Source organism: Schistocerca piceifrons, chromosome 7, assembly GCF_021461385.2.
Source record: "Schistocerca piceifrons isolate TAMUIC-IGC-003096 chromosome 7, iqSchPice1.1, whole genome shotgun sequence".
Taxonomy (NCBI): domain Eukaryota; kingdom Metazoa; phylum Arthropoda; class Insecta; order Orthoptera; family Acrididae; genus Schistocerca; species Schistocerca piceifrons.
Window position 1 is genome coordinate 504962117 of NC_060144.1, and position 12993 is coordinate 504975109.

The 12993-nt window shown below is 40.2% G+C and overlaps 1 protein-coding gene across 5 annotated transcripts in view; it reads right to left on the bottom strand.

Annotated features, from left to right (window-relative positions):
- Window positions 1-12993, bottom strand: part of LOC124804588 — a 98087-nt gene that overhangs the window by 61427 nt on the left and 23667 nt on the right. For all 5 annotated transcript variants that reach the window (XM_047264775.1, XM_047264773.1, XM_047264774.1 and 2 more), the window contains exons 3-4: window positions 7771-7844; window positions 7556-7692 (exon numbers count right to left, since the gene is read on the bottom strand). In XM_047264775.1, the coding sequence (XP_047120731.1) occupies window positions 7556-7692; window positions 7771-7844 (211 nt within the window). The remainder of the gene's footprint in view (window positions 1-7555; window positions 7693-7770; window positions 7845-12993) is intronic.

A 12993-nucleotide genomic window follows, 5' to 3' on the forward strand; every position in this document is an offset into this window, starting at 1 on the left:
TAGAATATGAATTTGGCACTCCCTTTTCCCAGTAGCATCTAGCTGCCTGCTGTGATTGCTTGCACAGCCAATAGCCACATTCCTGTAGCCAGAAGATGGAGAATCTACTATGCAAATGTGGCTCAACTGCACATGCACATGATCCCACTCGTAATAACTGCTAAAAAGAATCTAATGTAAACAGTTGTCACTTCACACACATTGGAGGGTGTGTGTGTGTGTGTGTGTGTGTGTGTGTGTGTGTGTGTGTGTGTGTGTGTGCGCGCGCGCGTGTACACAATCTATGTTCTGCACCATTTCATTTCAGTGCAGTAATATATTCATTGTAAATAAGTATTATAGTAGTTGTATTACACGTTTATTACCTTATAAATATTGCTTTGCCTTTACAAATGTCTGCTTGTGTCTGTGTATGTGCGGATGGATGTGTGTGTGTGTGTGTGCGCGAGTGTATACCTGTCCTTTTTTCCCCTTAAGGTAAGTCTTTCCGCTCCCGGGACTGTAATGACTCCTTACCTTCTCCCTTAAAACCCACATCCTTTCGTCTTTCCCTCTCCTTCCCTCTTTCCTCATGAAGCAACCGTTTGTTGCGAAAGCTTGAATTTTGTGCGTATGTTTGTGTGTATCGACCTGCCAGCACTTTCGTTCGGTAAGTCACATCATCTTTCTTTTTAAATAAATAAACTATTTTAAATTCAGTGCATTAGTATTTGTAAAATGACTTTCATATAGCGTTCATTAAAAAAAATGACTATCATTCCACTTGGGACCTGTGGAATGGTACATTAGCTTATTTGTTTTAGTTGTAAATATTTGTCATGTATTATTGTTTTTCTGAGATGTTCTACATCCTGGAGGACCTCCTCACTATGAATCAATTGGAATGAAAGTAAATCTAATCTAAAAGCATTGCATAGTCTTCCTAAATCCTTCGACACATTTTGCTGTTGGCGCCCGCTTGCATGGGCACTGTGTGTCATCGTATATGGCACATTTCCTTTGCAATTTAAGTTATTTTTGTTTTTTCTCTTGTTTATGTTTTATTGTTGAAGTGTTATTGTGCAGTAGCAGGATACAGTTATACCACTTGTTAGAGCATCGGTTCTTACCAGTCAAAATTACAAAAATTCAACTGAAAACAAAAACAATGGAAAATTCCCGGAATTCTAAAAAATTCACAGGTTTGTCCCAGGTTTCTCTCGAATGAAAAAATTCCCAGGTTTTTCCCAGGTCGTATACACCCTGCTATCACCAAGCTGAAACAAGAGACTGTGCAAAGAAAGGCACCAATAGCTCTTTGTCGACCACTGGCATGAACAGTAAAGCTCCCATTCCAGCACTACACAGCCTTCTACTCCACCAATGCACCACTAGTCTTTCCACTTCACCAATCTCCTTTTCTATCACCCAGACTACATCTAGCAACCCTACCTTTCCAGACTACATCTAGCAACCCTACCTTTCCCCACTATGTATCTGCATGCTCTCTCAAGCAGCACTACACCCTCCACCACCACCCTGCTATCTTCCCCTTCCCCACCTCGGCCACTTCCTTACCCCCACATGGCTGATTGCAGTCCAGCTTCAGTTGCCAGAGAGTGGTTACGTGCATGCGAGTTGTGCTTACGTGCATGTGTGTGGGTTTTTTTATTTTAGGAGGAGGCCTTTTGGGCGAAAGCTGAAATGTACAGCAGTCTTTTTGTTGTGCATGTCTGTGACTTCAACATCTCTATGTGGTGAATAGCAATCTATCCTTTTCATGTTGTTGTTATTCCACAGTGGATTTTCCATTGGTTAAGCCAAGTAATGTGAATATTAGATAACGCATTTAAAGAACGACAATATTAGGAGGCAGACAGCGAGACATGCAGATGTCTGGGTCAGTCTGAGGAGCTCGCACAGATCTCAAGTGGTTAAGGCAATAGGTTGCTATAATGGGGAAATCTCAGGCTGGCTGAAATTTTCATGTGTGTTTTGAATAGTAGGTCTATCCAAACATGGTGAATGTCAATTCAATTGCAATCAGCAAATTAATTTCTGAACAATCATAACTGAACTGCTTTTAAAACATAACCATTCTTTAAATATGAACCACAATTCATATCCTCTATTACATTCCAATGTTACCACTGATCGAACTTATGACTAGGGGCCTGAAAAATTTACATTTTGCAATAAATGTGAATACAGGGGCAAATTCTGCATGAAAACGCACAAATGTAAAGTTACCTAATAGGCACTATTTTGAAATAGGCGTTAGTCCGATACAAGTCTTTTGTGCCTAAATATCTAAAATGTAACCAATTTTCAGTCACTGGTATTGCATGTCATCTGGCAAAACCCAGTTTGGGAAGAATGTGTGTAAAAATGTGTTTGCTAGATAGAAAGTGCATGAACACAATGACCTACCAGTGCACTCTATTATCTGGTGCTATGCAAACTGCAGGTGGCAGAATGGTCTGTGTAAGATACATGCCACATAATCAAGCTTAGGCATAAGACCTAACATCTTGGAGCAAACACTTTTGTCTGCTAGCAGACGTTCATATAATGTGGAAACTTTTATCATGGCAGTTTTAGGTCTTGAGTGTTTTGAAAAGGGTTTGCATCAAATACCGTACGTGGTAAGGCCTGAACTATTTTGTTTACAATACTATGTCAACCTCAGCAAGCAATTGCACAGTAGCTGTTCCCTTGCTCCTCTTTTCTCATTTTGAGAAAAGTGAAAAGACTAATTCTGGTACATCATAAAATTTGATTAGGACCCTCAACACTGGAAGGGATTGGCAATCCTGTGACCTTGTGTCAGTTCCACTTTCTCAGAAATTCTGAGCATGGATACAAGATGATGCTAGAGGCAGGCAGGGACTGTTTCGCCAGATCACTCACTCCCTTCTCCTCCCCTTGGGTAGTCAAACAATAGTTGTTTAAACTTGAGGCTGTCTGCAAATATAGTGTCCAGACATTGCACTATAGCAGCTGGAAAACAAAACCTGTTAGTGTATCTTGACTACACCGAAATTATTATTCTGATGTGTGAATGGAGCTATCTTCAGTTCTAGTTCTATAGTTCTATGCTATGTGCCTTGTCAGTTCTATTTGCAGTGTTGTAAATGGAGCTATTTTCTATTCTACTTCTATGTTATGTGCTTCATAGGTTCTATCTGTAGTGTTGCTAAGTATGAGTAACACAACTTAACCCCAACAAAAAGGCTGAAATTAATATTCTGCAGATTATGTAATTATTGAACTGGGTGGGAAAAAAATACTGTTGAATAACTTAAACCAGATATACATGCAGCCCCTCAGTGAGACAATGCTGCTGATTCTCAACAGACCGAATATTTGTTGAAAGCTTGAAGACAGACAAAAGAATAAGGCAATTTCAGAAAAATACTTTAATTTTTGGCAAAAGTCAATGTTCCAGTCAGAAAGTTCCCCAATCATTTTTTAAAGAGCCAATTTCAAACCACTAATACCTTGTCTCCAGCATGTAGTGTGACAACCTTTTGTCCTCTAATCATTTATAAATAAAAAAGGATACGAATTTTGCAATTTTCTGGTCCCTAATTATGGCAGAAGGTCATTCAAAATGGAGCAAGAGATCCGATCATTTTTCAACTAGACAGAACCTTAGTAAAAGTATGGTGGTGCTGGTTGTTTAGACACTGAGGCCGTCAGAGATTTAGTACTCAATCAGTTCGGAAGTGACAAGAATTGACCACGATTTTTAAAAAGAATAATCTCTCAAATGATTAAAAGCAATTGTGAAAAATCTTAGTAAAGTACATCAGACATTAAAAGCATAGAGGAGAATTGATGGGAAACACTGCTCTGGCTGTAAGCCATTAATCTGATATTTACCTGAAAATAAGGGCAACAAAGATTTTAAATCCACTTATCAGAATTTGAATCCTACAAGCATGAGAATTTAGTGGCTTAGCTATTTTCTCCCAGTGAGAATTATAAGCATGAAGAATACTGCCAACACTAAGATTTAAACAACCTTGTGTGCATCTGAAGTGACAGAACAATGTGACAAAGGAACTTTGGGGAACATTAGCAATCAGCGATGAGACATGCATCTCCACATAGTAGGATGAACTCGGCCCAGGTACTCCACCCACATTTCTTAGTGAGTGTCTATTCTTGTAAAGAGAATCTTTATATACACAAAAAACATCAATTGAAACAATTTCAATCAGACCACAAAGCATGCATAATTTGACAGCATAATGGGCTGGCTACTGGTTGTTCAAAGCAGGAAATCCTGATCCAAAACATCCTGGAACAAGTTTCCAATTGTGTCTTCACATAACAAACAGGTCCAATGGACTATTATGGGTCTGTGTATTAGTATAATCCAAGGTTAAAAAGGTTCCATCTTTGATACAATCATCTTGATCTAAATGTTCATTGCTCAATCAAACTTCAAAATGACTACTACTTTCACAAAATAGAAAAGTTCATAATGGTGAAAAAGCTAAATAATGTGCAATCAATGGCACACATTGCTTGTATTGGACAGTAATTCATCCATTAACACTGTAAGATTACACATAAAATACAAGCAACTGGCACCTAATTAAGTTCCTCTGATTTCCCTGATAAATTACTCAATCCTACAAAAAACCACCATCCTAGCAATGATTAAAAAAGATGGAAATTCCACTTGTGCAGACTCAATTATCTGGACCTCAGTTACACAGATTCGCAATATCCGGACTGCCAACCCTGAGCAAATATCTTTGTAATTTAGTCCATGCACATACAGACATGTCATGCCGGACTACCATCCTGCACCCTGTGCAGTCTCTGCCCCACCCATTTCATTACTGTCTGAGTTAGACAGCTTACTTTTAATTATAGTTTAAGACAGTTGCCAATCGCTACTGTGCTGCACTGTGTTGCACCACGTCTATGCTTTTGAATGTCAGAGTTCAAGAGAGGAGTTATCTCCCAAAGATAACAAACAATACAGACTGAAATCTCATTATGGAATTCATGAATTGATGCAGAAAATTCTTTTAACTGTAATTTTAAAAAGTGGACAAAAATGACTGATGTGGACTTTGTTTACAACACTGATGAAACCAAATTAAATTATAAAAAATTATTTTCAAAATCTTTAAATTCTTGGTGAGCTTGTTCAGCTCCACAATAAACTAGTAAAGAGCAAGTAACAATATTAGTTTGCGCAAACACTACCGAGACCCATAAAATGCCTCTGCTCCCCCACCAGAAAATCAAAAACTCCAGATACTTCAAAATATCAGAGTTCCTCCTCCTCATAGAAACCGAAGAAGTGCATGGATGAACACCGAAATCTTCACTGACTAGTATGACAACACTTATCCATCAACTAAAAAAAAAAAATTTGCAAACGTGGAAATGTCTTGCTTTTACTGGATAAGGCACCAACAGCTGAACTGCTGGCAACAGAAAATGACATGTTTCCAGTAAAATTTTGCCTCCTAGTGTGTCATTCTTGCTGCAACCAATAGATCAAAGTGTTACTGAAACATCAACACAAATTTACAAACATCTTTTATATAAAACTTCCTGGCAGATTAAAACTGTGTGCCCGACCGAGACTCGAACCCGGGACCTTTGCCTTTCGCGGGCAAGTGCTCTACCATCTGCGCTACCGACTCACGCCCGGTACTCACAGCTTTACTTCTGTAAAGTTTGGAAGGTAGGGGACAAGATACTGGCAGAAGTAAAGCTGTGAGTACCGGGCGTGAGTTGTGCTTCGGTAGCTCAGATGTTAGAGCACTTGCCTTGGAAGGCAAAGGTGCCGAGTTTGAGTCTCGGTCGGGCACACAGTTTTAATCTGCCAGGAAGTTTCATATCAGCGCACACTCCGCTGCAGAGTGAAAATCTCATTCTGGATCTTTTATATAGATTTACATAGATTTTTACATAGTACTTATGTTATTTTTCCAGGTAAATGAATTTGAAGGAGTGTCATTACAGAGTTGAAGGTGCTTGGGATTTAATTGAAAGGAAGACTGAACAAAGCTTTAAACCAAATACAACAATGAAAGCATGAAAATTCAGTAACTGATACAAATGATTCTGTTTTGGAGGATGTAAATAAGCTACTGACCCATGCTAATATGCTAGGAATGTCATGCTGATGATATGAAGAAGTGGCTCACTTGTGACACCAACGATTAAGGTTTTCAGATCATGTCGGATGATGACATTGTTGGAACTTATTGCATGCAGACAACAAGAAGTGTAAGAAAGAAAAAGAAAAAATGAAAATGCAGAAAATGATTGAGACCATCTAATGCAGAAGCATTTCAAGCCCTGGAAATAACTTTCAAATGGTTCGAAAACTAACAGACTGATAGCAAATATTTTTAAAAATTAAACTCCAGCTACCCATTTCATGACCAAGGTTGCAATACTTCAGTAATTTTAAGAAAATGTGTACATAAATATGAAAATTTATCTCTAATCTAATAAACATTGATTTGTGTGATTTTTATCAGTTTGAATAGTTTTTGTTGTTTTGAATAAACAAACAAACATTGTGTATTAACCCTAGAAAGATAACCATATGACAACATACCCAAAAAAATAACCATACGCAGTCGATGCAGGTTACCTTCCTAGAGCTAATCATACAAAAGTCTTTCCTTAATACATTCGATTATCCGGATTTTCAATTATCTGTATGCCCTATGACAAAAATTAGTCCAGTTAATCAAGTCGCTGCTGTATATGAAATATTTTAAATTCTTTGTTGAAGTCAGCAACTGTGTTTCAGAAACACTATTTGAAACGCCAATGATTAAGCATAAATTATGCATAGTAGGAGGACACCAAATGCAGCAGCTGTAATGAGTAGCACAATATAGTCTCAACATTTTGTATGATTTGTTTCAGGATAATAGCAACCGTAGGCAGAGAACACTGCACCATACAATGCCGCTGTAGTCACCATATTACACTGTCTTCACTGTGCCGAGTTATTTCATGTATTGTTATCTCACGTTACATCTCCTTTTGTACACAAAAGTTATCATACTTTCAGTGTTCTCTGCTAAGTCATATTGGTTTGGCAGTGAAGGGAAGTTGTCTGTGCCAACAGTCAAGTATCTCCAATTTCAATCGATTCAGATTGCCCCTATCAATCGCTACTTGTGCGCCCTAAAGGAGCGCATGAACAATGTGAAATCAACAATATTCCTTGAGTTAGTGACTTAATAATCTATTTTTTTACTCAACATGACTAATGAGAATTATCATTGCAATGGTACCTGTGTCAAGAATTTAGGAGTACACTACAATTTCAAGCATAGGGACCAAAGAAAAACATTTCAGTAACATTCAGTAATCAGTAATCAAGACTCAACCAAAAATTTTCCTCAAGTATATATATTCAATTAGAGAGGGCCAATCCACGTTCTGACAGGACACAATCATTCATTCAAAATTTGTTAGACTGCCAGATGTGCACAATTTTGCATAAATTACAGTGTCAAAAGAACTGTTTTACATGAAAAAAATGCAATCTCAAGAAATCTAAATGACAGACACTTACGAACAAGCCTGTGCTGGGACCAGAAATGTAACAAATCCATAATATTTTCTTTTGCAGGCATTCTTATCCACTATAACAACTGCATCCAGGACAACACCATATGTGTCAAAACATTCCTTTAACTCAGCCCGAGTCGTCTGAAATAAATGGGCTGTGTTACAGAGAATTAAAATATTTTTCCTTAATTTACGAAGTCATTTTGAATTCTTACTTACACCTGGACTAATGTTGCCAACAAAAATTTTCCGTATTGGACGTTCTGCATGGCCATTAGAAGCATCTTCACCACCTGGAAAAAAATTTCACCTATTTAATTTTTACGTACCTTTGTAGCTCTTTATGCACATACTCAGCAGAACACTAAAACAGAAACAGCTTATGATGTATCAATACTTAACATTTAGAAATCTAGGACAGGAATTCATCTTTAAAGTGTCAAACAGTTCCGATTTTGTATGTTGTAAAGCACCAGAAATTTTAAGAAGCAGCACAATGATATTGAGAAATTAATCTACTCAGAAACCTGTAATAGAAAATCTGTTAACAGTATACTGCATTCTTCTACGTACCATGCACCAATCTTCTATAAGGAAGTTGCTAATTATCCCGTATTTTGTGCATCTTTCTATCTAAGAACTTTCCATTATTGTTAAGATACAAACACCACTGCCGAATTATAAAATTAGCTTTTCAGATGACAGTAGTAAGTCAATGTGGAGTTCACTATGAAGTACAACAGGTTCTCATAAATCTGTTTTTCAATCATGTCATTACAACAGTAATGTCTCTGATAGTTGCAAGTATACAATTTATTGAAACTAAACTAAATGTTCTGAGAGGAAATTTGGTTAAACGACTACAGACATTTGTAAATTTCTAAAACTGATCACAAAAAAAATAAAACTATTTAGTCTTTAAATATGTCTGCTTGTGTCTGTATGTGTGGATGGATATGTGCGTGTGTGAGAGTGTATACCTGTCCTTTTTTCCCCCCTAAGGTAAGTCTTTCCGCTCCCGGGATTGGAATGACTCCTTACCCTCTCCCTTAAAACCCACTTCCTTTCGTCTTCCCCTCTCCTTCCCTCTTTCCTGATGAGGCAACAGTTTGTTGCGAAAGCTTGAATTTTGTGTGTATGTTTGTGTGTCTATCGACCTGCCAGCCCTTTCGTTCGGTAAGTCACCTCATCTTTGTTTTTATATAAAACTATTTAGTCATTAAAATATAGGCACCTACAACTGGCTGTAGAACCAGAGCCAATCACATTAACTGAATAATCAATTTGGAGTAAAATGAGGGGAAGGCCACGATCACCTGAGCGGACCAATGTATGACACACTAACTTGTAACAGGAAACAGTTTTCACGTTAGTTGTCAAGCTCAACTCGGGACGGGGGTGGGTGGGAGAGAGACGGCCCGGGACGGGGGTGGGTGGGAGAGAGACGGCCCGGGACGGGGGTGGGTGGGAGAGAGACGGCCCGGGACGGGGGTGGGTGGGAGAGAGACGGCCCGGGACGGGGGTGGGTGGGAGAGAGACGGCCCGGGACGGGGGTGGGTGGGAGAGAGACGGCCCGGGACGGGGGTGGGTGGGAGAGAGACGGCCCGGGACGGGGGTGGGTGGGAGAGAGACGGCCCGGGACGGGGGTGGGTGGGAGAGAGACGGCCCGGGACGGGGGTGGGTGGGAGAGAGACGGCCCGGGACGGGGGTGGGAGAGAGAGAGACGGCCCGGGACGGGGGTGGGAGAGAGACGGCCCGGGACGGGGGTGGGAGAGAGACGGCCCGGGACGGGGGGACTGTGAGTGCAGGATATACTGGAGAGAAGTTTCCCACCTGCATAATTCAGAATAAAATCTTGCTGGAAGGCAGTATCCAAGCAGCCTGTGTATTGAAGCAGCTGCTGAAGGCAGTGTGGCAGTGTGCAACATGTTCGGCAGCCTGATAGTCCAGTTTGCATTTTGTCAGAGTTAGGTCTCTGCCATTCATGCTAGTAGACACTCATACACACACAGAAAGATTTAGAGTAATTGCAACACAGCTGATATATTACAACGCTGCTTCCACATGTGACCTTGCCTTTTATTGGGTACGTGATGCCTGTGACTGGAATGTGGTAGGGGGTGGGCATATGTGACCCATCTTTCACTAGAACGACCGCAGGGTAATGACACATAGGGTGCAGGACTGGGAGCAAGTTTACAGTAGGAATGGGTAAGGATATTCTTTAGGTTTGAGGGGAGGGAGATGGGCAGAACACTACTTTGTTGATGGAAATTCACCTGACGGCATGACAAGAGACAGTCAAAATCCAAGCAAAGTTGAACTTTTCAAAGGCAGTCTGATACTGGTTATCAGAGGTATGCCGTTCAGGGGCAGGTTAACTGGGTTACTGGACAGGTTAACTAGGTTACTGGTGTCAGGAGGGGTTGTCATAGTCTTCAGTCCAGAGATTGGTTTGATGCAGCTCTCCATGCTACTCTATCCTGTGCAAGCTTCATCTCCCAGGAACTACTGCAGCCTACATCCTTCTGAATCAGCTTAGTGTATACATCTCTTGGTCTCCCTCTATGATTTTTACCCTCCAGTACTAATTTGATGATCCCTTGATGCCTCAGAACATGTCCTACGAAGGTGATAGCACAGTAAATGTAATGGATGAGCTGGACAGGATATCATTTGTCACAGGCTCTTAATTCCATTGAGGAATAACCATTACTGTTATTGAATAATAGCATTTTTTTACTCTTTGTAATCATTTAGAAGAATTTTTGGCAGTATATAAAAAAACTGAAGTTAATATTACACAATTGATACACACGTAACCATAAGAGCAAATATGAAAACAAAATTTGTATACCAACAATATATGAAAAAAGACAGGCTAGATGACAAGTTGCAGACACCACAACAAAAAGACATTACCTTTTGGCCAAGGCCTTTATCAGAAAAGGAGACATGCATATACGCGACTGCCAATTCCAGCAGGTCTGACTGGAATGCTTTCCCGTCCGAAGTGCCGGAAATGGTGGTCATGTGTGCATGAGGAAAGACAGGAGTAGAGAGAGAGAGAGAGAGAGAGAGAGAGAGAGAGAGAGAGAGAGAGTGTGTGTGTGTGTGTGTGGGGCGGAGGGTATTTCCTTTCCTGACAAAGGCTTTGACAAAGCTAATGAGTGTCTTGCACCTGTCTGTAACTTGTGTTATCTTTATGGGAAATAGCAATCTGCCTTTTCCCTACATAAGAGCAAATACTATTTATGATCGTAATACACAGTGAACATTAATTGAATCAACAAATTGCAGGGACGGATTCCTGACTGGAAATAGAAGAAAAAAGATCCTATAAACATGTTTCCAGAAACGAGTAATGTGTGAGTGCACGCGACGACGACAAATCATCTCTGAACAAAGCACAGAGGTGCATCGCATCCATGTCAATGTATGTTCCAAGTGGCCTCCATGGGATGCAATGCAAGCATTCACACATTGTATTATGGGCTGCCGCATTCTTTCGCACATTCGCACTCTCCAAATAGTGTCACTGGTATGGTAAACACTGTTTAAGAGTCTGCATATCAAGCACTAGTTCATCAAACACCACTTTTCAGATGTCCCAGAGGTAAAATCCAGGTGGTTTAAGTCCTGTGATCCGGCAGGCCATGCTACAGGGCCTCCCCATCTTATCCAACATACAGCGTAAATTATGAGGTGTCGGCAAACTGTAATGCAGAAGTGGGGCAGTGCCCAGTTATACAGAAACAACAACCTGTCATACTGCCAAAGGCACATTTTAAAGCAGCCCAGGCAGAGTATTCTGAAGGGAGTCCACATACATTCCTCTATTGAGGCATTGTGGAATACTAACCGCTGAAACTATGCTGAAAAGACGCCTCAACCATTCCTTGAGGACTGTGTGGCCCACAGCTGATTATGCAGACTGATGATGCCAATTTGGGTAAAGGCTGCTTCATCAGGAAAGAGTTGATGACAAGAAATCCCATATCTGTGATGGTCTGGTGTAAAACCCACCAACAAAATCCTCCTCACAGAGGCAAATCCACTGCTGATAATCCCTGCTCTCATTGCAGGTGATAGGGATAATAGCAATGTCATGCAGGATACACACAATCGTGCTTTGGTACACATTATGTTGGCAGGCCACTTGCTTGGACCTTATACTAGGATTTGTCTCAATACCCTGTTGAACACTCCTCCAAATCGGGTGTACACACAGTGTCGTCTCCATACACATTAGTCCACAAAGAGTCATGATCACATAAATGCCCAAACAGGGCTCAAAATGATGTGTGATGTGGTTGGTGTGTGAGTGTACTTGGGTTGGTAAAGCTGTGCTGCCTCAATAGTTTCCATCTGCTTTGCCATAGACAAATACCATCTCTGCTTCTTCCTGACATGAATACTGGACTATTCCACTGCTTACTGTCCACTGCATCAATCACACAGCCTACAGCAAGGAGAGCACAGCACGTGGTCAGAGGAAATTTAATTCATCGGCACCATCTACCATGGCAACGATGCATTTCTAGACTTGTTCATGGGACCTTTTTTCCTCAATTTCCAGTTGGGAATCTGTCCCTCCAGTTTGTAAGTTTCATTAATGTTCATCCTGTATAATGTTAAGACAAAATATTATTTAATACTCAAGTTTTACCCAGATGTTGTATAGGCATTATTGAGAAGCAGGGAAACTTGATATATTTAGGTTAACTCCATATTAAATTATTGCTGTCATCTGAAAGCTTAATTTTACAAATGTGGAAATTACTGTGTAAAAATCTGAGTTACGATGACAGTTGACACCCTATTTAAGAATAGGTATTATTGACTTCTGTTTTGATGAATGAACTTTAATTTTTTTAACCTTTCAAGTCTTCATACTTTATCTGGATAATATACAGGATGCCCAGGAGGAATGGTCAATATTCAGGGATACAACCAATCATTCAAAACAAAAGTCGAGTAAACAGGGGTTCTTAGGCATACCTTAAGAGCTCTGAGCACTAGTTCAGTAGAAGAGATGTGTTTCAAAGTAGCAAAGATGAAATGCTCACAGCTAAGGTATGCAAGCCTGTTTCTATAGTGGAATTGGCCTAAGTTGATCCCAACAGTTGCAACGGACTGGGCACAGGAGCTTCACAAATCTACCTCAACCAATAATGTAATGTGATTTTGTAAATGTGTCTATGGAAACACCTCAATGTTGTCACAGTTATGTAGATGGCTACTGTTTCCACATGCAGCCGTTAGCACTTTGCACCTGAAAGTTGACAACAGTGCTAAGAGCTGTCTGGGATAATCTCAGTGATAGACCTTTTGCTTCCAGTGACTGACTGCTGTCATATCCCTGAATACTGACCATTCCTCCTGTGACACTGTCAAACCAACACCTCTCATTCTTACATTCCTTTACTCTTCAGTACAGAC